Source organism: Barbatula barbatula (genome assembly GCF_947034865.1).
Source record: "Barbatula barbatula genome assembly, chromosome: 12".
Classification (NCBI taxonomy): domain Eukaryota; kingdom Metazoa; phylum Chordata; class Actinopteri; order Cypriniformes; family Nemacheilidae; genus Barbatula; species Barbatula barbatula.
The window spans coordinates 9,147,911-9,172,103 of record NC_136775.1 but is presented as its reverse complement, the minus strand read 5'-3'; the positions used below and the strand labels follow the sequence as shown (position 1 = coordinate 9,172,103).

Here is a 24,193-nt window from a genome sequence, read left to right as displayed (position 1 = left end):
GCCTCTAAGAGCTTTCTGTCAGTGCTGGGCTGGTAACATACTCTCCTGACAACAGCTGGATGAGTAAATACCAGATAGGGCTCAGTTCAGAGTGCACAGGGTTGAATACAATGTTTGTAAGGGTGTCCTAACCAGGCATCATGTGTCTGTCCTGTCCATACGAAAAGCCAAACATGTAACAAAAACGCAGCAAATCTGATCATTCATTGTCTAATGAAGAGCTGCTAACATTTAGAATCAAAGTTGGATGATCTTGTTGAGTTGTGAGTTACCGCTTGTACTTTTGGTCAGCACTCGTGTGTGTCTGGTAGGTCAAGCTGTCCAGACTTTTAATGACTAAATATTTGACCTTATACCATGTATCCAAATCTCTTTCTGGTTGCTTTCACAATCGGTTTGTTTTATTATTATTGTTTTTTTAAACAAGTATACAAAATGTCCTATGTAATGAAATACAATGGCCTTGGGAAATCATAGACTAATGTACAGCCACATTAGGGCAGAGCTGTCAAGCCAGGCAGAACACAAATACAAACAGCAAGAGCTCTTGTTAAGAAATATGTAAATAGCACAATGCAGTAGTGACGGGAATATGATAACACCCGGAGCTATCATTGTGCGAGCCTATGAGCTGGGCTATGGAGCACTGAAACTGAATACAGACCTGTCACTGGAAACTAACCAGCCTGAAATGACATGAGTCTCCTGCACTGTGTGTCTCTGCACTTGTTTGTTTGTGTATGCGTGTTTGTCCTCTCGTGTCAGTCCACCCCAGCTTGTATGTACTGTATGATCACAGCTGCATGACAGTACGTGTGTGAGTGTGAGCACACTCGTTTGTGTGCGAGTGTGTATTTCTTGTCATGTCTGTCCAGCACAGGATGTATAATCACAGCTATGTGTGGGCGTGCGTGCGTGTGTGCGCGTGTGTGTGCTTGATAAAGAGGATTTGGGAGGGTGAGTTTCTTTACAGGGCACTGAGACGCTGAGCTTGGCATGTCTCTGCTATACACCCAGGGGTCTTTCACTCATATGCACACACACGTCTGTGTGCATCCCATGGGAATATTTCAGAGTTTTGTCTAAAGAGCTGTGACAATTTCTTTCTTTCTTTTTGTTCCTTCTTTCTTTCTTCTTTCCTTTTTCCTTCATTCTTTCTTTATTTGTTTCGTTCTTTCGTTTGTTCTTTGTTTTTATTTCTTTTGTCCGTTCTTTCTTTTGTTCTTTCTTACGTCCGTTCTTTCTTTCTTTTGTCCATTCTTTCGTACTTTCATTCATCCTATCTTTCTTTCCTTCTTTCTTTCTTACTTATGGTTCGCCCCTTGTAAACGGAAGGCTGTAACCGTATAATCAACTGTAATAGTGATGCTTCCCTTCGTAAATGTCACTAGTGACAGATCACACAGTCCAGAGTACATGAACCTGTTATTTCTGGTTTACACTATTTAGCTTGTTGTGATCAAAACCAATATGACAGCATATTCCCGGCTTCACATCCTTACAGCAGTCATATTCTTACACAGGCCTGGATTATAATTATAATAATACCGTGTTTATTACACCTGAGTATGTTGCATGACAGTTATGTATTCTTTGTTGCGAGCTGATGTCTCCTTTAGAGATCAGAGCTGCTCTCTCCCTCTCTAATTGGAACGGGTGCATGCTGTGCTTGGTTCGAGCGAGAGAAGCAAGGAGAGAGCGTCAGGCAGATTTTGACAGACTACACTGCAATTCTTTGATAAAGACTCCTCCTCTCGATTCCTCGCTTACCCCTGCACATAACCACCCACTCCCTGCTCTCCTGCGGGAACGCTCCGCCGAGTCTAGGCGTGCATGCGTGATGACTTTAGCAGTCGGATCCCTGGGCTGTTTTTTTCCGGAAGAACCAGAATTTGATCATAAAAATAGACCCGCTTAAAAGGTTGAGGGGAAAAACATGTTTTGCTCCCTCTTTTCCGCCAACACGCACCCACTTCACCCCCCAATTATAAAACCCGCCGGGGGACGACGGCTCCAATTTCTGTCAATACAGACAGGTAATGCCTCTAGATAACAACCTTAAATATTAATGAGATCAAGCAAAAAACATATTTTGCATACATAGCTTTAACAAAGCAGAGTGAGGCAATTTGATAGTAGCCTGCATAATTCAGGGGGCTTTTGTTTGAAGAGGTTATTGTCAGATCATCTCGAGAAGAATTTATTTCACCCTGTTTATACGACTCATTTGCAAAATTAACGCATGCCGCAGCGAGCCCGAGGTCTGATGAAAAGAGGGTAAGTGAGGGATGGATGTGTAGCACTTGGTTAATGCTGCAGTTGTCTGTGAAGTCTCTCTGGCTGGGAGACGGTAAAGGAGAGTCTCTGTGGTTGTTGTATTGATCTGCTCAGCCAGTGTCTGCTGTCTGGCACGGATACCTCAGTGATGTCTGGTCAACGTCTGGAAGGTAATGTTGTCTCAAACTCTGCAAGAGTGAAAAACTTGAGCGAAACGAAAGCAAACAGTTGTAAGTTTGTTTGATGGTTATCGGGAGGTCTGTTGGCCTGCTGTAGAGTAATTGAGTTTACACCCGAAATGGGTCACAGGTCTGCTGTGATCCGGTTGTGGACAGTTAGTTTTCCTATATTCTTTGCATCGCTTACTCCTTGCTATGTAATTGTGCATATTAAGGGTAGTTAAATACATTTTTAAAGGGAAGTGTGAATGTTTATTGACAGACTGAATGTCGAGTCAGACTTTATTGTATATGTTTCTTCAAATTCTGTCTTTCGCGTGAATGCCAACATATTGCATAACACACCATCATTCTTTAAAAATGTAAGCAAAGGTAAAAAAAAGATGACCCATAGTAGATAAATTGTTATTCGTGCAGTTAGAATGATTAGATCTTCCTCTGAGGCTCTCATTGTAACAATCTTGTATAACCCATCAGATAAAAACTTCTACACCCTGACTTCTATTTAAATAACATTTGAACTGCCGATTTCTGCCAGTGCTTGATTTTATTTCGATGTACCATGTGCAAAGTGTGACCAGATATGACATTTCACGCAGCGAGCCTCATGCTAATAAAGACAGACGTTGACAGCTTGTCCTCTTGGAATTTTAAACTGGAATGGGAAAATCGGGAATTGTCATCGGTGCATGAGATGAAGAGTGATGTTCTCGTTTCCTCCTCCATTCCCTGCCGAGGCAGTGCTGCATCTTGGTTCAGCCCACCAGAGTTTTCCTCCCGCAGACTGACCTTGTCAGGGAGGCAGAACCCATGTGGCCGCAGCAGATCTCTTTCTTCCCTTAGGTATTGGCTGACTGGCATTGATAGTGAGAAGGTTGTGACCTCGCTCTGACAGATCAGACACCCATGTGACATCAGATGCCTCTGATTCTTTTAATCGAAGCAGTTTTTCATGTTGCCTTTCCAGTGGGTGCCAAACAGACTATGCTTATGCTTATTTATTTTCCTTTTGGTTTGTAGTTTCATTTCAATTTAAATTTAGTTCATTTTAATGTTAAACAAATCCATTTTTGTTCAATTTTAATTTAGGTAAAGTTATTTTACATTATTAGTAAAGTAATGTTTGAATGTCTTAACGCTGTCCCATTGGGGTGTTTCCTTTTTGACCAGATCAGCATTTGTTTAAAATGAAAGTCACTTTCCCTGTATATAAGCGTGTATTTTTAGTTCTAGATTAGTTTTTAAATGGAAAACTGCTGTTCACTTTTAACTTTAGTGGGCTAAATAATTCTTTCACTGCTAGTTTTTGTCTTCACACAAGTTTTAGTTAGCAGTAATAACCTTGGCACAGAGACAAGGAGAGAGCAAGAGTGAGAGATTCAATTTTGTATTTAATCCCACATGAGGGTCATAGTGTTTCCAGTCTGTCTGTCAGCTATTTGTCATTCTCTCTTATTCTCTGCTCTTGAGAAGACTTTGTCTGCTGTCACACTGGTATTGTCTGCATATTAATGTGCTTTTGGTTTCTACGGTACCCAAAGTTCCTGCTCTTATCCCATATGCCGATATTCTGCAGAGTAGATTAAAAACTTAAATATGTGACTTGGGATAAGGGCAAGCGTGTCTGTTTTATGAGGCATGATAATGGCCTCTTAACTTTGTGCTGTCAGATGTGCAGTTTTCTTTCACCTCTCCTCCTCTCTCTCTCTCTCTCTCTCTTTGCCTCCATCATCTGTTCTGCAGGGGCAGACCCTCAATAATTGCCCGACACTCTAAGTCCCATTCTCATTTAGCCCAGCAACAGCAGGGTGGTCACTCACTGGAAATCTAATTAGGGGCTCTTGTGTGTTTTCTTGTGTGTCCGCATCGTGTCCCCGATGAGATGGGCTATAAAATGACGGATAGCACCATAGCAAGCCATTTGGATCAGTGTTTAAAACACAGGCAGACAGTGTGCCAGAAATATCTAGTTTTTTAAAGCCTGCTAGAGCTATTCATACCTGCAAACTGACCCAATTGATTTGGAGTCCAAAACAGAACTGGGGAAATGCTGGAGCTGTTGTTTAGGGATGTCGGATGTCAAAGTTGTCATTTGGCCATTTAAGATTTTTTAATCTGCATAATTATTTTGTAGTTATTTTGTCGTCTTTTGTTTGTTGAGTATGAGACAGCATAACATTTTCAATCTCACCTTAATTTTTCATTTTAATTTGCATAAATGTGTAATTGCATTATATCTGCATAAATGTAATTTATTAGTTTCAGAAATCAGATTTCTTGGTTTCATTTACTGATGGCTATATGTTATATTATAATAAATAATAAAAATAAATTAATAGATATAGTTTATTAGTGTTTTGCATTTTATTTTTAGAATAAAATTTTTTGTTCTGTCACCCAGCCCTACTGTTGTCAGCTGTGTGTATGCGTGTGTGTGTGTGACTTCATGCATGCGTGCATTAGCCTGCAAGGTGACCCGTGGATCATGTGATAATATCATGAGACAGGTCTGTGATAATGATTGGTTGTTTTGCCATAAACAAGTGGATGTCTGCTGTCTAAAACAAACAATGTTGTCTTTGTGATTTAAAGCGACTCGCACACACCAGCATACATACGGTGACACTGTTTCCTCCTTGTTTTCCCCCCTCAACCCAAAAGCCAGCGAGTCGTTTTGGTAATTTGTTTGTTTTTGTTTTTCTCTGCACTGAACGAACGAGGGCTGTTGATCAGTTCCTGACTCTCATTTGTCAGACTAAAGATGAACCAAAGTCCAGGTTGCACGTCTTTTGAGAGTGTTGCATGATTTACTTTCTCCTCCAGCCTTTCTTACTCATTAACTCACAAAAGCCAAAGATATGAAACATTTTCTCTGAGCGTGCGTGCACCAGTGTGCGTATGGAACATTAAGTTGGATTTACAGATTTCAGTGAAGCGAGGTGTCGGCTCTTGCCTTCTCATACACAGGATGGTGTATTTGCGATTCAGCAGCAATTAACCTCAATCTATTTGTGAAAAACAGGCATTCAGTCAAGGATTCTCATCATTGCGAGGTTGAAAGGTGTAATTTAAACTCGTAGCATCACTAATCAGCCATGTTTTTAGCTGACAGCGGTCCATACCACTTTTTTTCAGTGAAACTCTGCTGATGATCAGTTAAAACATTTGAATGTCTGCATAGGGTTTTTACACATTAATGCATTTGGCAGACTCTTTTTCTTATTTAAAGTGACCTATTACACGTTTAAGGTATTATTTCAATATGTTTAAGGTATTATTTCAATTATTTCATGTTCATGTGAACCCATGATTTTGCATTGCTAGCATGATTCTCTACCAATTGAGCCGCAAGGTTATGTCTCCATGTAGCGGAGTAGTTCTTACGATTAAAAATATATTTATTAATTTGCTAAATGTTAATCACAATTATTTTGATCCAAATTTTTATTGCCGTTAATAAACCCGATTATGTGCACCAAATTTTAATCCCGATCAATTTTGCTGTTTAAAATGTATAAAAATATATTTTCAAGCATATTATTATACTTTGCAGTTTTGTATACTTATTATACTTTCAAAGCGCAATATCATCTGTAAATTAACAATTTCTGACCTTATCATGATGATGTTTTGTGCTTGCTGTTTTGCACTTTAAAGTTATGATTATGCTTTATTTGACGATTATAATTTAGATAGGATTAATCATTCAGCCTTCTTTTCGTAACCCCCAGTTATTAACAGCTCCTAGTTCAAAACCAGCAGATTTAAGGGGTCATTGCAAACTCGCATGGCTCGAGAAACTCTATAATTCAGATGGGATCTAATCTTTTCGAGAATTTTAAATCTCTATCTCTATTGTACAATCTATATGGGATCTATATATGTATTGTAAGGCTAGGTCTGGCCTCTGCCCCAGCTACTTGTGGGTCCCTGACAGCAGGGTTGCTGGGTAATGGGCCGTGCAGAGCCAGAGCGCTAATGTGCTTAATCGTGTTTGAAATGACAGAGGAGCCCAGGGACACCAGACTTTATTATGTTGGGCCATGTATACAGAGGGGAGGCTCGTTCAATCTCTGCTTCGGATGGTGTGAAAGGGTCCCTGAGTGGAAAAGAATGGAGGGAGGAGAGAAAGGGAGCGAATGAAGTGTGTCCTTTTTCCCCGTGTCAAAGGACAAAGAGAATTACGTTATAGGCAGCCTGACTCTTATTTGAATAAAAAATGATGCACTCTCTCTTGTTCTCGCTTTCTCTCGCTACTCATTCTTGGCTGGCGTGATGTTTCCTTTCGCTGGTATAATAAACCTCTGACGGAGTTCAAATTTCTCCGTGTGAAATTTTAACCACAGTTTTTATCACAAGCGTGTCTCTGGCCAGCAGTGATAAAAGACTTGTTAAAAAGAGAGTCAACTTGTAAATTAATAAAGGTCTTTTAAACGTGACATGACTGCGTTGGTCCAGTGATATAAAAACATGCCATCCGGTTCCCATCAGTGTTCCTGCGCCGACCTCTGTGGTGCCGGAAAATGCACGAAGCTGCTGGTAAATCCAAATTTCTCTTTCTCAAACTTCATAGCAGCTTCTTCAGTCACCCTCCTACCCCACCCTCCGCTGCATAACCAACTCTGCCTCATTAACAGAGGGCCTCCACGGACCCTTGCATCACTGGCCTCATTGGGCCGAATGAGCGCTGACCCTGTGGAGGAAACAGGGGATAAGCAAGGGTTTAGTGACATATCGACAGCTGCCTGCTTATCGGCGCCCCACATTATCACAGACGCCACATGAATGCAAACTGATTAGAGTACACATAAACACATAAACAGTTTGCTAAGATGCACATATTCATTTGTGAGCTACCTGCCTGGAAAAGAGAGTGAACACTACTTGGTGGTCTCCGTTTGTATCCATTAAAAAGGATTTTCATGGATCATAATAAGCTTTTGGTAGGTGGTTTACACAGTCCAGCTCTGTGGATTTGACCCTGTACAGTTGTTGTGGCTTAATATTAATGTGTGAGGTTATTTAAGTGGGTGTGGCTTTAAACTCAACATAGTGTATTTTAAAGATAAATTGATACTTAATTCCTCTACCAATAACCGACTATTCAGAGTGATATTTTCTGATACACTCCAGATTCTGAAGATTAAATAAAATTTTCTTAAGTTTATGAATGTTATTAATTCAAATAATGACAATTAATATTAAATTGCAAAACTGATGATGTTTCTTGCCGATACCGATGTTTCTTACCAATACCGATACTGATTATTCACCGATATATTGGTGCATCCCTAGAGTATTTCAGTAGCAATATGAACATTGGATAGTATGGCAGTCAGGTCAAAACAAGCATACTTGAAAATGGGCGGGGCTTAATCATAGTATTTTACACTATAGCATACACACAGACAATGTCCTAAGTAGACAAATAAAAAGAGCTGATGTAATATTAACATTCATTCCGCCCGTGTGACTGATGATACGCCTCTCATCGAGCCTCTGATATAATTTTGCCAAGAATTCAAAGCTGTTACCGAAAGCGTATTTGTGTAGCCTGTAGGCCGAATGTGCCGAGCTTCACAGAAACACAGAGAGATTGAAAGTAACTGAGGGAAAGTAATTAAGTCCAAATCCATTTAGGTCATTTAATTAATTTAGGGACACATTCACTGGTTTCCCAGCCCTATCAAGCGCACCCATCAGCTTTGAGTGCTGATTGAGGTGCCATTTGGAGCATGTATTAATGACAGCGGAGAGAGGTTGGGAGGAATGAGCTGTCTGCTCTTATCTCTTCCTCGGTCTCAAACTTTCGGATCTCTAAAGAGGGCTTTGCATTGAGTGAAAGGGATTGCTGTTTGGTGATAAGTATTGGGACAAGAGTTTGTAAAAGAGTACTTTGACCTGATACCTGTAGGTATAGCTGTTTTTTTTATTTATTAAAGATGTCATCTAAATGTTTCCTGTGGGTATCTCTGTCAAACTTTCTGGCTTCAGTCACAAATCTAGTTGTTATATTTTTAGCTAGTTATGCAAAATGTTATTCTTGGCTTCACTTGACTTCACTTGTTTACCCCAGTTTTGTTTGGAAAAGACTTATTTGTTCTCCTCTGTTTACGTTTCACATGATCTTGGCCTCATAATCGATTCTTTGAAGCTCTTCTTATGTTCTGCGGTCATGAGACTGATATACGGTTGTGACTCATGCTTGTTTGTTTCTGTTGACAATTTTGCAAGATGTAAACACTGGTCCAGCAGCACTTCCGGATTATATTTTTTATTTGATTATTTTACATATATAATTAAATCTTAAAGATATTTGTTACATATTCTAATTTGTGCAGTGTTAAAAATTAAACCTGAAGTCCTTCTGGACCAGCGTTGTTTACATCTCCTGAAGTGGTCTACATGAAAAAAACAAAAAATTGGGTTTTGGCCTGGGCAATGTGGCGTTTTACAGTTTTTTGCTGTAATAAATGAAAAGAGCGCATGTTTTTTTAAATGTGTGAACATTCTGCATAGGAGCACTCAAAGCCACTTCTCTGCGTATAGCTAATATTCAGACAGAGGCCATTTCTCAATATGCGTTCTTCAGCGGTCTTGCGTCCTCGTGTTCTCACTATACATCAATGTAGCAAAGTTCGTAAGAAGGGAAGGAAGGAGGCGGGAACCGGCGAACATTCAAATAATAAAACTTTAATTAAACATAAACAAACAATAAACACGGAAGTGGCCGACAGCCACCTCACGGTAGACTGCCGGCCATAAAACCTACATAAACTAAACACATTTCCGGGCCCGGTCCTCTCTCGTCAACAGTCCTGCCGAACATCCATTTAAGCTCCCAATCTCCTCCGTGATAAGATGCGGGACCGGTGCGCGCACAGCTGATTGCACTTATCACTCACGCCACCGGCCCCGCGTCACGGCTCTCGTCCCGCCTTCCTCACCACAATCAACAATAACTGTCAAAGTCCGGTCCAATACTCAAAAACAGAGAATGCATGGAAGTAACCGGGTGTGTTCTCGATATCAAAGATGCATCGTATGCAGCCTTGCGTGCCTACGGAATCCGTTTGACGTCCCAGAAGTCACTGCGGCACGTCCATCCAAGTTCGTTCTTCCAATGCTGCTACGCAAGAACTGTCTCCACAAGAACACAAGTCCGTTCTTTGCGTTCCTGGAATTGAGAAACGGCCACAATGTCCCTTTGTATAGCCCTGACAGGGTGTGTGTTCACATGGGCGTGTGGGGTGACATTAATACTGATGGGACTTTATATCCATGTTGACACTGCCAAAGTGCTTAAGCTCAAACAGCCGATGACTATTTGTATTCTGGTCCAAATACTAACTGGCCATTAAAATTTAAAGGGCACGCTGGCCTCTCATAAGACACAAATTAATCTGTAAGTCTGTTTACTGAAGTTGCGGTCTGGTGGCTTGCAACAATAAAATGGGCTGCATGTCAGTTTTGATAGCAGAAGAGCATTACAGGCAGCTGACCATAGTTAAGATTAAGCAAAATAATTGATAAACCTTTAAAGGGAGGCTTAAATGCTTCCCATATATTATGCAGCTGATTGTTATGTATTTTGGTACATATGCAAAAAATGGAAGGCCAGTGAGGCCACATTAAACATGGATTTCTCTTGCAGTAGGGATAAACATTGTCTGTCTTTATCGTTTGCTTCGTGCGGCTCTGACATTTAGAAATTAAATTGCAATTTTTTTTAGTTTACGTCAAGATTTCCATACTGTTGGTCTGGGCATATCCAGTTCATGGTGATTTTACTAGTAATATCAGTAGCAATATACGTTTTAATAACATAGAGATTTTGCTTTGATATAATAAACACATTGGGTACCATGTGGGGTCACCACTTGATGCTCGATGTAAAATCCTGAATCAAAACTAGTTGAAAACCACTGGATTAAAGTACAGCTCTGTATCATGGATAATAACCTGATGCTGAATTCATTACTCTTAGAATCTCAGTCCATTATGAATCTAATATAAACACTCAAGCAGTTATTAATAATTCAGCCTGAGAGACATTTTCAATAGCACTCTCAGGCAGGCGATTTTCATTTCTCCCCTGCCCCGAAAATACGTTTTTGATCCATCCCCGCTGGCCTCGTGTAAAAGCTGACAGACTGAAACACTATCCCAGCAGCCTTTGCGGTTAATTGAGTTAAGTCACCTGTGAAAGACTGTACAGTTTAAGTCAATGAGCAAGGTGTCCCCCAGGCAGGGGCCTTTATTATATCACCTAGTGCTCTCCCACTCAGTTCTTCGATTTTTACTTCCTCATCTAGATTTGTTTTTAAAATTAATTTATGTGTGTTGTTGAAAAGATTACGCTGGCAGACTCATCGAGACTGCAGGTTAAATATTAAACTAAATTAACAATGACACAGTCGTTCAATAACGGATGGGTCAGGAAGCCTTTAGAGATGTAGTAGAAACATATTAAAGTGAAGTGTTTTGAAACCAATTTGACAATTTTGCTCTCTTTCTGGTCTCTTTCAGGTAGTGTTTGCTTCACTCTGGGTCATGCTGTGTGGCTGAGTTCTATGCTCTTGCTGAAATGAGGTTGGTGGTTTTGGTGTCGCGGCCCCTCTTGGCCTTGACCCTCACCTTTACCTGCCTAACTCACCTGTGCCATGGTGCCACACCCTTTCCTCAGGACTTGGAGCCCATCAGCACCATTGGCAGTGAACGTAAGTATTAGCAATGGGTCATGAAGGTTGGCTGGCTTCTTTAGGGCAGATGGGCCGACTAGTTATTTGAACAAGCTCGCAGCTACGTGGTTATGAATGTCCATTTTACACATATTAAATGGATAGTTCACCAAAAATATCTTCATTTGTCATAAATGTTTTGAACAACCTAAGGATAAATAAATGATGAAAGACTGTTATGGTTGTTTTTAGATGTTCTCTTTTAGTATGAAACATGAAAATATGAGAATAATAGTTTGTTCAGATTTCTAACACTATTATACGTGCCTGTGATGAGTATTTATCACAGATTTGTTTTAGAACTTCGGGGAGAAAAAGGAGCCTCAGAACCTCGGTTTTGTCAGATCTCTGTAATTCGAAGGCAATTTGAATTATGAATGCAGTATCTCGCACGGTATAGCAATAGAGGCATTAAACCGTACGCAGAGTTTAAAAGTAAAATGCCTGCCAAGCAATCAGGTCTTGGCAGACGCAAACCGTCTCCCAGGCCAAAATCGCATATCAGCAGTCACGGGTGCCAACTCCATCCCCACTCTACCTTCCTGTTCCCAACCTTAATCTACCCCCTCCCAATTTACCTCCCAACGCTGCTCCCTTGCATCCATACGCACTGGTTCTGAAAACAGCATCACTCGGAGCTGTTGTGAACTTGTTACTAATTGACAAATAAAACCCCTCGTCTTGGCCGTGTAGCAAGCAGCGGGATGTGAAAAGGCCTATTCAATTGCAAATGATGTGTGATAGATGTGTTCAGTGTTTGAAGTTGAGGTTTTTGTAGGCTACCTATTTATTACAGACAGAAAATCCAGAATTTGCTAAATTTGTGGCTCAGCGGTTAACTTATTGAGCTGTAACTCTAACGTGAGTCCGGCTCACAACTCTTTCGCATCGTTTTCTCTGAAGTACCCGTCATTACAAAAAACATGATGGATGTCACATGACGGACAGCGGTGACTCTGGGGTTATGTTTGAGCAGGTACAAGAGCCCTGCTAGGTGCTTTGTTCTGTTGAAATGACTGGCCTCTATTTGAGAGAGGTGGAAGAGTAGACGAGTCTGCAGCCTCCTGTGGATCAAAAAGAGATACCGAGCCTCACAGCCATTGCTACAGATAGCTGGGCTAATAGAGCTCTCAGAGAAGAACATCACACGAGTAATGAGGCCCATTTATCAACTATTTCCACCTGTGCGTGCGTGCCTGTATGTGTATGCGTATGCTTGTGTGTATGTGCTTCTGCATTCTGAGATTTAGCTGTGAGCATTTTATCATTTAAACATGTTGCCATATACACTGTACCTGCAAACAGTTGTAATTTCTGCCCTATTCTGATAGCTTGATCTTGTTCTGTATGCGTTAAGTTCAGTTATTTGAATGGAGTGAGAACTATATTGTACAACCCATTTTTTATTCGTAAATATTCAAACATTACATTATGTAGTCTGGAAGGATCACAGCACCTTAATAGGTCACCAATTATGCTAGACGTTTTTCATCCTCATGTCATTCAAAACAAGTTTTTGACTCTTTGCTCTGTGGAACGCAAAAGAAGATATTTTGAGAAAGGTCTTTGGGGTTTTGTGTACTTGCAATGGAAGTCAGTAGGGGCCCATGTTATTTGGTTACCAACATTCTTCAAAATATCTACTTTTGTGTTATGCTGAAGAAAGAATACAGCCATACGGGTTTGGAATGGGATTAGGGTAAGGGAAAGGATGAAATTGATGAAAGAATAAAAAAATTTGGGCAAAGTATCCCTTGAATGACCATAGATAAAGCAGCAATAATAATACAGACTAACGCTGGGTTTTAATGTATCTCCTGTTGCTAACCTAGTTTGGTCAAAAGTATCTATATAAGACGCCAAATGGCTCTGAATGTTTGTGGCTATACAGTATTTCTTGTTTACTGCTGTGAGATTCCAGAAACATTGCTATGGTCACACAGTAGCAGATTACAGTTGCTAAGCACTCTGCTAAACAGTGTTTTGAATTTTGTTTTGTTCACAAACAGTTCAGATAAAAAAATAGACTGTCTGCGTTGTTTAACCGTGGTAGCTCTTTAAAATGTTTAAGAAAAGACTCGCTACTCAATCTTGAGAGTAACACTTTGGTTAACCTAAGTTATAGGCTATTTATTTTTATTTGTTGTATGAGCTGAATTGTTTGAGACAATTTGTCACACATCTTTGTAAATATGATTGTCAGTCTTATGAATATTCTGTTCAGTAATTGAAATAAGTCTGAAAGAATACTGTTGAATAAGGGTTCTCTCTATCTGTATCATGAATGGTTCGATGACCCAGCCTCACCTGGCCTAAAGTTAACTTCCATTTGCGATTGGTTATCGGTCTGCCTAGTGGCTAGTAATATAACAATTAATATACTATTTTGTGTTTAATATTTTAATTGTATTAAATGAAATTAAAACCACTAAGTTATTGATTATTTGCAAAGGTCTACCGGAATTTACATTTGGGATTTAAGTTTAGCTATTTAAAAGGTCTTGCAGGTCACTTGCTCAAGGGCATGTCAAATTAAGGACATTGTGAACTACCTCTTGACTCTTCTTTGACATTTATTTATTTTGACATAGAAATAAACCTTTTGAGGTATAACCAAGAAGTAGAATTTGCAAAGAGTGCTTGCCCTGTCAAAATGTTAATACACATTAACATTGCTTGTTGCAAAAGGAGATCTGTGATATGAAGCCCCTTTTATTTTTATGTAAACTGTCGGGGGATGAGAACAACTAAATCACTGAATGCTTTAGGTGGTGCCAAAATCTTAAATATTTATAGATTTCAAGTTCATTTTGTGCTCTTAAGGCCATCAGATCTAGAAATGGAAGGGAAATTCCTTTAAGGTCCATTGTATAAAATTTGGCAGCATGTATTGGTGAGGTTGCGAATTGCAACCAATGGCTCACTCCCCCTCTCACCCCTCCCTTTCAAAGCACTACAGCAGCTGACACAAAACTAAGATGTTGTCGCATTTTCGGTTCTTTGTCAAGGGAGATAACGTATTTGCGAAATTTGTCCGTTTTGGCCTACTGTAGAATGCAAGGGGACCCGTGTTGTATGTAGATAGAAATAGTTAATACAAACTTGACTCTTCGTTATGTAAGGCCTTTATACTCCTCTGAAGACAAAGTTTGTACATTATATTGCGTTTCTGTCAACAGATCTTCAAAAATGTACACAAGTAAATGAATCAAGTCTTTGTGAATAAAATCACATTTATTGTCATGTTATTTGTTATTTGGTGTACTGGTGCATTTCAATGACATTAAAGTGGTATACAAAATACTATTAATAGAAAACAGAAATATAAATAAGAATAAAAATAGAGCTAAGAGTACATCAAAATGGGAAAAAATACATGAACTGTGCACTAGTGTAGGATGTTCCTATTTTCGTTGTATATTGAATGACAGTGAAGAATCTATAATGTGCAAAAGTGGGCCCAGTGCAAATGATAATAGTTTAATGTAGCGAACAAACTTGCGTGTGTTCATTTTAATGTGCATTTTAATGTAGCTCATACAAAAACAGCAATGTGGGGTTATTGTTAATGTGCTGTGGAATGCCACGAAGGCGGCTAAGAGACCATGGTGTGTACTGGGTATTGTTAATGGGTCTTAGATTATATAGTAAATAAATCTATCTTCTTATGCACAGATGTAAAGCATTAGATTGCTGTTTAAGAGTTCAATCTCTTTAAAGACTCTTTAAAGTGTTTTTTATTGATTCATCAAGGACTATGAATAAAATAGAAAGGTCATGATAATTCATTGGTCATAATAATAGAAATCTTGTTAACAGTACACTGTTGATGTCTTTTTGCTCCTCCCTTCTGCAGACACCTACCTGTACCCCAATTTCCAGGGGAATATGTCCGATAACGACACTGCCAGACTGGGGCTGGATTTTCAGAGGATGCTGCGGATTAACCACATGCTCTACATTGCTGCCAGGTATGCAATGCCAATTCAGTCACACACGCGCGCATTTACACTGCACCACTGCAGAGAAAACCACAGCCAGGAAGATTCTTGATGCAACATTGGCTGGGAATTCCAAACCTTCTGTTTCATACACATGGGGACTGTTTCTCCAGACGGCTGCAGTGATAAGACCCCCGCACTAATGATAAGGGTTGGGTGATTGGGCCAATCAGTCTCATTCAGACCTGGATTGCAGACAGATGGGTGCTTGCTCTCTCTGTGTGCGTCACCTCTCTCACTCATTCTATTTCCTCTTTCTCTATGTCTCTTTACCTTTAATGCTCTCTCTTGCTCTCTCTCCTATCTTCTGCCCCTTTCAATTTTACTTGAAGTGTTATTTGTAGTATATTGTTATGTATCGAATGAACCTGCACAAAAGAAATTCAATTGCTCACGCAATTTTCAAGTTTGAAATTTTGACTAGTTTATTGTTACAAACTATTTATATTTATTGTGGACAATAAATAAAGCAGTTATTGGAAAAAAACATACAGTAGCAGGGATGGTGATTAAATAATAGTAATATACAAAAACTAAAGTACTGTAAAATAAACAAGAATGCTCTCTAACAGATACTGCATAATTGAATTTGGTTATGTTTCCGAATATGCTTTCTTGAACGTGGATTAATTCTAAGGTTGTGCTGTTGAAACATAAGTTTTACGGCATGAACTGCCCTTTCCCACAAACAAATGCATTTGATCTGTTCCTGGCGGATTTGGTTTAATAGCAGCTTTTTGAAATGTTGAGTCTTTATCTCTCTTTTCAGAGATCACGTTTTTGCCATTAACCTCAGCGCTTCAGCGGAACGTCTCATCCCCCAACAGGTAAACTCACCTGGCCCTCAACTTCCTGTTTTAGTCATTTCTAATGGTTCTCTTTCTCACAGATCTGCACTGAAGTGTGTGATATTGGAATATTTCATTTTATTTGTCCTTGGGGAAGGACCATTCAGAAATCGAATTTTGCAGTGAGCAGTTCTCCTTATGATCCCTTGAAAGGCCTCATATTCTACACGTTTTTCTACAGATTTTTATATTTTTCCCTGAGGTCCACTTGGAATGTTAGTCAAGGTCTCTTACACCAAAAACAGCTGTAATTTTGTTTTACACCATCATTTCCCATTCTGATTCTGCCATCGTACCATTAAGACTTCCATGCCGTATGTTAATGACATCTTTTATGATTGTTTAAGCTTGTTGCATATAAAATGAGCATTGGTCATGGATTTGCTTTCTGGTCTGATGTACTTCACACAGTCCCATTCAGCTCATGCAAAACCTACATCACATTATAATTGTTTAAATAGTCAAGGCTGAAATGCATGGTGATGGATTTTATGTATTTTTGCAGTTGGGTTTCAATGAGTTGACTGGATAAACTGTGTTGGGAGATTTTAGACCTGAAAGTTCGATTTTGTGCATAGTTATTTCAAAAGAACAAGACCAGATTTATTTCTCTTGATTTTTATGTTATTTAATCTGTTCCAAGCCCAGTGAAGTGCCTTCAGATGAGTCATTTTAAATTTATCGCGGTTTTGCTCTTAATACAATAGCTGTTCTACAACATACAACAGCATAAAAAGTCTAAATTTTAAGACAATGTTGCATGCATCCTTTCACGATCCCACAGCGATAACCTCAGTAAAAGAGCCAGTGTGGCAGGGAAAGTGATAGAATCCTTATTCTGATATAAAATATAAATTCTGAAACACTAATGTAAATTCAAATATATAATACATATTATTACATTATTTTAGTTAAAATGGTATTTAATAAGTTATTATTTTTATTATTATTATATTACTATATTTTGATGCATTTTAGAATGCAAAATCATTACTTTAGCTACATTTTTGTCACACTGTTCACACTGTGTTCCAGACTGGCCTCTTATGAGGTTTCATGACACTGTGGTAAAGCGTTGTGTTGTATTTTTATTTTTTTCAGTCTGTCATGGTTTGTGTGAGTGTGTTGATTGCCTGGTGTTCCTTTTGGGTGGGCTAAGAGGGGGCAGTCTGTAATACAACCTGACCTAATGACACCACCACCCCTGACACACAGATGCAAATGTACACACACACAAGCATGAACTCACATCCCACAGCTTGTTAACAACCTCTGTGAGATCTCAATTCCTCCCTGTTGCTCAGTCTCCTCTCCCTGTTTGTTTATTATCTGTGAAGCTTATGGAAGTAAATAAGTTTTCTCATTGCAGCTGTTGTGAATAGGGACATGTCCGTGATTGTGTTTGTTTGTGTGGCAGAAACTGACATGGAAGACAAAGGATGTGGAGAAATGCACAGTCAGGGGGAAAAACAGCGTGAGTAAACACACCTTTTATTTCTCTGCCTTTTTCAAGAGTCAACAGTTAAAGGTCAAGAGAGCTGTACTGCATTAAAAGTACATATTTATACAATTTACAAAATAAGTCAACTGTTTGAGTTTAGTAGGAATTACAGGGATTACACGCTTACACAATATTGATAAATATACAAATGTGATATGAGATCCCATGACTTGCTACATAATGTGATCAACTGCATCAACCTAAAACTTTGATGTAACTTAACTGTTAAAGTTGTTATATGAGATGTTCACGATGTATTGCGCCGCCCTAATACGCTTCCAATCGTAATGAACATTGTATTCAATTTAAGAAAATGGCAAATACTGTAACAACTGTCTGTAGTGGTCTATTTTTGGACAACAAGCAGCCTATGATATTATAATATTGTCTGTTTCAAAAACTGCATCTTAGAATAGAGATGATGGTAATCTTGTTTGTGCATGTTAAAAGTGACTTGAAGATGATTCAGTATATGTGTCAGCGTGTGATGCAGGAGTGAGTAAAAGCCAATGTTCTGCCTCTCACAGGATGAGTGTTACAACTACATCAAAGTGCTGGTGCCACGTAATGACGAAACCCTCTTTGCGTGTGGAACGAACGCATTCAATCCCACCTGTCGCAACTACAAGGTATGTTAAGCCTACATATGTCTCACAAACAGATTTACGCGTACACACACACACACACACACACACAAACACACAATAAAAATCACTCTGAATAACTGAGTAGATATTCAAAGCGGCTCTTTAAGAACAAAATCTGACAACCTGTCTGAACGCACAAGCATTTATCCCAAATGTGTTGGCATTTTAATTAATTACATTTACATTTGGCAGACAATTTATCCAAAGCGACTTACAAACAACATTTGGACCTCTCCTGTCACTCAACAACAAGCATTTTAGTGAAGAGTTTTGCAAGAAGTTAAAGGAATAGTTCACCCGAAAATTCTTTTTTTATTATGTGGTAGTTCGCATGTCATTCCAAACCTGTAAGACTTTCTCCTGCAGAACACAAACAAGATATTGTTAAGAATCATAATGCAGGTTTAATCATATGCAGGTTTTGAATGACATGAGAGTGAAAAAAATGATGAATTTTGTATCCTCTTAAACGTGTTAATGTGTGTGTAATAAAGTTCGTAAGAAGGGAAGGCAGGAGGCGGGAACCGGCGAACATTCAATAATAAAACTTTAATTAAATAAACAATAACGTAACTGACCGACAGCCACCTCACGGTAGACTGCCGGCCATAAAACATACACACACTAAACATATGTCCGGGCCCGGTCCTCTCTCATCAACAGTCCTGCCGAACATCCATTTAAGCTCCCAATCTCCTCCGTGATAAGATGCGGGACCGGTGCGCGCACAGCTGATTGCACTTATCACTCACGCCACCGGCCCCCCGTCACGGCTCTCGTCCCGCCTTCCTCACCACATACCCCCATCACCCCTTACAGGCCGGGGGGCACCCCCGAGACTGTACCTACTCCCCCCCCTGGGGAGCCAGTCTCGGAGTCGGCAGCGCCTGGGGGTATGCACCGGCGAGACGAAAGAACGGAGACGGGAGCCCCCGGAGCGACAGGGACGAGAGAGGGGAGAGAGGAAAAGAAAAAAAAATTGTCCGGTTCCCTGACACGCTGTCACTCGGTCCTCAGCCCAGCCGAGAGGCTCTTCCTCGCGGTGCAATGCGGTGGTGCTGGACGTCGGGGGGACGGCCCGATCCTCCTCCGCCTCCTGGCGGTTGGCGATGGCCCTCGGCGTGAGGGCAGCCAGCAGCGGGTCCCCCGTTTCCTGTTCCTCACCCTCATGGTTGTTGGACACAGGATTCCGGCCCACGGCCAACGGCGACGACCCCTCCGCTCCCTCCTTAAGGCCGCCATCCCACCTCGGCCCAGGAGCACGGCAGCGAGCTCTCCGTCCCAGACGATTTTTCTTGCTCCAGCACCACCGCCTCGGGCAGCCGCCGGCGGACGTCCCTTGTCCGCGCTGCCCGAACTCCTCCGCACCACGATGCCCCTCGGCAGCGAGGGCTCTTCGACAGCATGCCCCTCCTTCCTCCCGGGTTTCGGCACCAATGTAATAAAGTTCGTAAGAAGGGAAGGAAGGAGGCGGGAACCGGCGAACATTTAAACACGGAAACTTTAATTCAATAAACAATAAACAATAAACACTGAATAAACCGGCAGCCACCTCACGGTAGACTGCCGGCCATAAAACATACACACACTAAACATATGTCCGGGCCCGGTCCTCTCTCGTCAACAGTCCTGCCGAACATCCATTTAAGCTCCCAATCTCCTCCGTGATAAGATGCGGGACCGGTGCGCGCACAGCTGCTTGCACTTAGCACTCACGCCACCGGCCCCGCGTCACGGCTCTCGTCCCGCCTTCCTCACCACAGTGTGCGTCAGTGGTTTGCTTTTAATGTTGGTTTGCAAGGGTGTAACTTTGGTTTGAAAAGTGAGGGGGACACAAAATGCATTTCCTGCATTTAATTACAGTCAGTTTAGGCACTATGGTGATACAAAATCCCCCCCAAAAAGTGAGTGAAGTGCCGATGGAGGGCAGTGGGTGATTTCCTCCATAAGGAATTCACCATCACAAACTTAAAATACCTATGTTTTGCATCGTTTTAAAAAATTGATTAAACCATAAAACCACACTAAATTTCTATTAAACCTTAATTGTAATAACATTAGCTACTGTTAAAAGAACAAGCACTTATTCCGAGGATAACAATAGTCTCACGTTAAGCTTTTTTATATTTAAAGAAACCACATAAATAGCTCAAGGCAGCGACAAACTGAGAACATAACACTTTTCTGTTATCATGTTTATGTTTGATATCAGTAATAAACAAAAAGTATTTAATTTGGTTTCAGGTTGTTAAACATAAGTACTTTGAGTTTGTCAGATGTGATTTCCTATGGAGAAAATCACTTGCTGCTGTCCATATGATTGAAAACAACCTTTCAGTGAGCTATTTTTAGAGTGTGCACGCGACGCCCGCATCGACACAGGCAGGTGCTCTTTCCTTCTACTCTGTGGCGACGATGTCGCACGGTTTAAAAGCATAACAAACTCATTTGAAAGTGCGGGGGACACAAACAGGATTTTGAAAAGTGGAGGGGACATGTTCCCATTGTCACCATTGTAAATTACGCCCCTCTTGGTGTGTATGTGTTTTACACATTTCTAGATTTATTTTAAGGGCTACAGTATGTAGTGTGACAATGAATCAGGACTATCCTATGAATGATGGATTGTCATAGAAATTAGCAGAACTTTATGGTTTAATCATATGTGCGCCTACATGTTTCTGTGCAACTTTTCCATTTGAGGTTCTTTAGAGATCCTGATTTATGCACCTTACCCTGACGCCATCTTCCTTCCCTATCTCTTTTCTTTTTTTTTACGCACAGTCTCATTTTTGCATCTCTCTGAGGAGAAGGCCGGTCTGTAAGAGCACTGGTGAGGGAAGATATGTCACAACGTGCTAATCATGTCACACAGCTCCTCTGTCTCAACTTCTCACGCATTCCTTCACTCCCATCCCACAGCTCCAGAGGTTACACACAAGCCGTGGAGAGCATTGTGAAAAACTGCAAAGAGAGGTTGTGAATTGCGACTTAGTGTAGGAATAAAGCATAAACATTTGATATATCCTAGACTTTTGTAGCATTCATATGTCTAGTATTTCTTGCACCAAAACGTCGGGTTATGATCATTGTCCCCTTTTCTGACTCTTCACAGTAGCTGTTTTGCAACTGTACCAAAAATGAACATTAAGTTGTTCGATTGAACACAAAGAAAGAATTTTGGAAGAATGTTAGCAACCGACAGTTCTGGGACACCATTGACTACCATAGAAAAATTCTAGTTTTTCGAGGAATTTAGCAAAGCAAGTACTAGAGCACTTTTGACTACCATTTGAATTTTTTTCTATGGTTGTCAGTGGTGCCCCAGAAATGTCAGAAGCTTACAAGAAATAGCTTTCTTTGTTTAGTTGAACACAAATAAATATATACAGGTTTGAATCAACTGGAGGTTTAGTAATTCATGACAACATTTTTGGTTGGAGTATCCCTTTACACTTCTATATGTAAACCATGTCTGTTATGTTTGAAATATATTTTTAACTCTGGAGTATGATGTCAAGTAACTGTGTTACAGTACCTAACTCTATATTATATTTGATTTAATACAAAAATTCCCTTTAAATATTTGTAAAAACATCAGATGTTTCAAATGTTAAGTGTTTGCTGGCTGAGAGCTTGCTGAAGGTTTTCTGCGAGCTTGTCTCCGGTGTTGCAGAAGTGTTTCGGTAGACCGGTGGGTGGTGTGTGTTTCATGGATGCTTTGTGTTGTTCCTCTTTGGGAACTGGAGGTGTGAACTGTGTGCCAACTTCTCTTGTTAGTCATAGGCAGAGCTTCAGCTAAACACCTGTGGTTTTAACAGGGAAACTGCCTCTGTTGGGTGGCACTGGCATGCGTGCGAGTCCACAAATATATTCACACCTCAAGCCCTCACAAAGACTGCTGGATTACACACGGACACACATTTAGAAGCGTGTTACTGCTGTGAGGGTCCTGTGGGCATTCTGGTATTCAGGGTCACGCTGTGTGTCATCCTCACCGGATTAGCACCTCCCGGACCTGTTGAAGCTCACCGGCACTTTCACTTCCCTGTAGCTTACTGAGAATAACTGGAGCATCCGATCGCTTTCAGATGAATTCAGCTACATCAGTAGGATGAACGTCCGAGATGTGTTGGGAATGTATGGGTTTTACTTTGTATTTAATTTATTTCTCTTTCGGGTCAGATGTCGTCACTGGAGCAGGACGGAGAGGAGGTGGTCGGTCAGGCCCGCTGCCCTTTCGAATCACGGCAATCCAACGTCGGCCTGTTCGCCGGTGAGTTGTCAGAGCACCAGCCACCTGCGGAGGCAGACACGAAATCTCTTATAATCTCACTAGTGTTCGAATGACATTTTACAAAGCGCAGAAAGTGGCAGCGAGACTGCAGTGATCACAGACGCATAGAGATTTATAAAGGACAACAGGGAGATGTGAACACCCCATGCTCTTTTTTTTCTTCTATATACACGCTGAACTTAACTGAACTCGACTTTATAGCTTTGATGTTGTTGCTGTTTTATCAATACTCATTTCTCACTTCCCAGGCGGTGACTTTTATTCTGCTACGATGACGGATTTTCTGGCAAGTGACGCAGTGATTTATCGAAGTTTGGGAGAGAGCAGTCCTGTCCTGCGCACCGTCAAATACGACTCGAAATGGCTACGGGGTGAGTCACGTGACCCGGTTCTGACACCTGTCAGGAGTTGTGTTTTGTTTATTCATTTAAAATGAGGTAGAAAATAAGAAAATATAGAATTTTGTTTTCTGTGTTTATTTAGAGCCTCATTTCCTGCATGCTATCGAGTATGGAAACTACGTGTACTTCTTCCTCAGTGAGATCGCAGTAGAGTACACTACCCTTGGCAAGGTCAGACCAACACATTTCTCCCAAACTAGAACTCTTGTGATTTTTAAATATTGAATACTGTTTCTATATCAATCTATCCTAATTCAATTGGGGTAATTCTCCAAAATGTCATGGTCTGTACTTTCATCACCTACATCCTTTCATCTAACTGTCCCTCTTTTTCTACATTTTTACTGCTAGGTGGTGTTCTCCAGAGTTGCTCGTGTGTGCAAGAATGATAATGGCGGTTCTCCGCGGGTTCTGGAGCGCTACTGGACGTCTTTTTTGAAGGCCAGGTTGAACTGTTCGGTCCCAGGAGATTCCTTCTTTTACTTCGATGTTCTTCAATCGTTAACCAACGTCATGCAGATTAACCACAGACCTGCTGTGCTGGGGGTCTTTACCACTCAAGCCAACAGGTATGACGTCCCAACATGCAGAGAAATATGGACAAACACATTCCGTTTCTCACAAATATACACCTACATTCAATCCATTTGGTCTGTTTTTAATAAACAGCCATTGGTTAGGAAAGGTTTGTTGAAAATACATAGTGTGTTTAGATAAATTAGATTTGTCCCACAAGCTTTTTCTCTCTCGTCAGCATCACTGGTTCTGCTGTGTGTGCGTTCTACATGGACGACATCGAAAAAGTGTTTAACGGGAAATTTAAAGAGCAGCGAAACAGCGAGTCGGCCTGGACGCCAGTTCCTGATGAGATCGTGCCCAAACCAAGGTGGGAAGATCACACAAAAGACCCCAGAATAAACAAATCAACACACACACCCAAATGATAGACTTCCTCGTCGTCTTGCTCTGCTTGGACCGGGTCTCTGGAGTTACAGAGCTGTTTGTTTGGCCTAATGGACCCAGGAGAGAATTTTTCATAGTGGCATATGGTTGGAATGGCTCTTGTTAATTGTATGCGTGTGCTGTTTATCTCGATTATTTTGAAGTCCCTTTATAGTGAAGACAGCTTGGTTAGAAGTCTCATCTATTGCTCTCTTTATTCTGATTCTCTCTGCTTGAAATGCTTTCTTCTTTTCTGTGCTTTTTTGGCATGGCAAACGACACATTTGTGTTGCCAGAACAGTGTGAAAAAAGATTATGCTCTGTTGTCGGGAGCAGCTGAGAGATTAAAGTCAGTTGCA

At 40.7% G+C, this 24,193-nt stretch overlaps 1 protein-coding gene across 4 annotated transcripts in view; it reads left to right on the top strand.

Moving 5' to 3' along the window:
• The window catches only part of sema6cb (semaphorin 6Cb), a 109,919-nt gene that overhangs the window by 58,203 nt on the left and 27,523 nt on the right, over window positions 1-24,193 (top strand). For all 4 annotated transcript variants that reach the window (XM_079469678.1, XM_079469676.1, XM_079469679.1 and 1 more), the window contains 10 exons: window positions 10,986-11,176; window positions 15,054-15,168; window positions 15,968-16,025; window positions 17,464-17,520; window positions 18,075-18,176; window positions 22,380-22,470; window positions 22,740-22,862; window positions 22,975-23,063; window positions 23,244-23,461; window positions 23,647-23,778. In XM_079469678.1, the coding sequence (XP_079325804.1) occupies window positions 11,044-11,176; window positions 15,054-15,168; window positions 15,968-16,025; window positions 17,464-17,520; window positions 18,075-18,176; window positions 22,380-22,470; window positions 22,740-22,862; window positions 22,975-23,063; window positions 23,244-23,461; window positions 23,647-23,778 (1,118 nt within the window). In that variant the 5' untranslated portion in view covers window positions 10,986-11,043. The remainder of the gene's footprint in view (window positions 1-10,985; window positions 11,177-15,053; window positions 15,169-15,967; window positions 16,026-17,463; window positions 17,521-18,074; window positions 18,177-22,379; window positions 22,471-22,739; window positions 22,863-22,974; window positions 23,064-23,243; window positions 23,462-23,646; window positions 23,779-24,193) is intronic.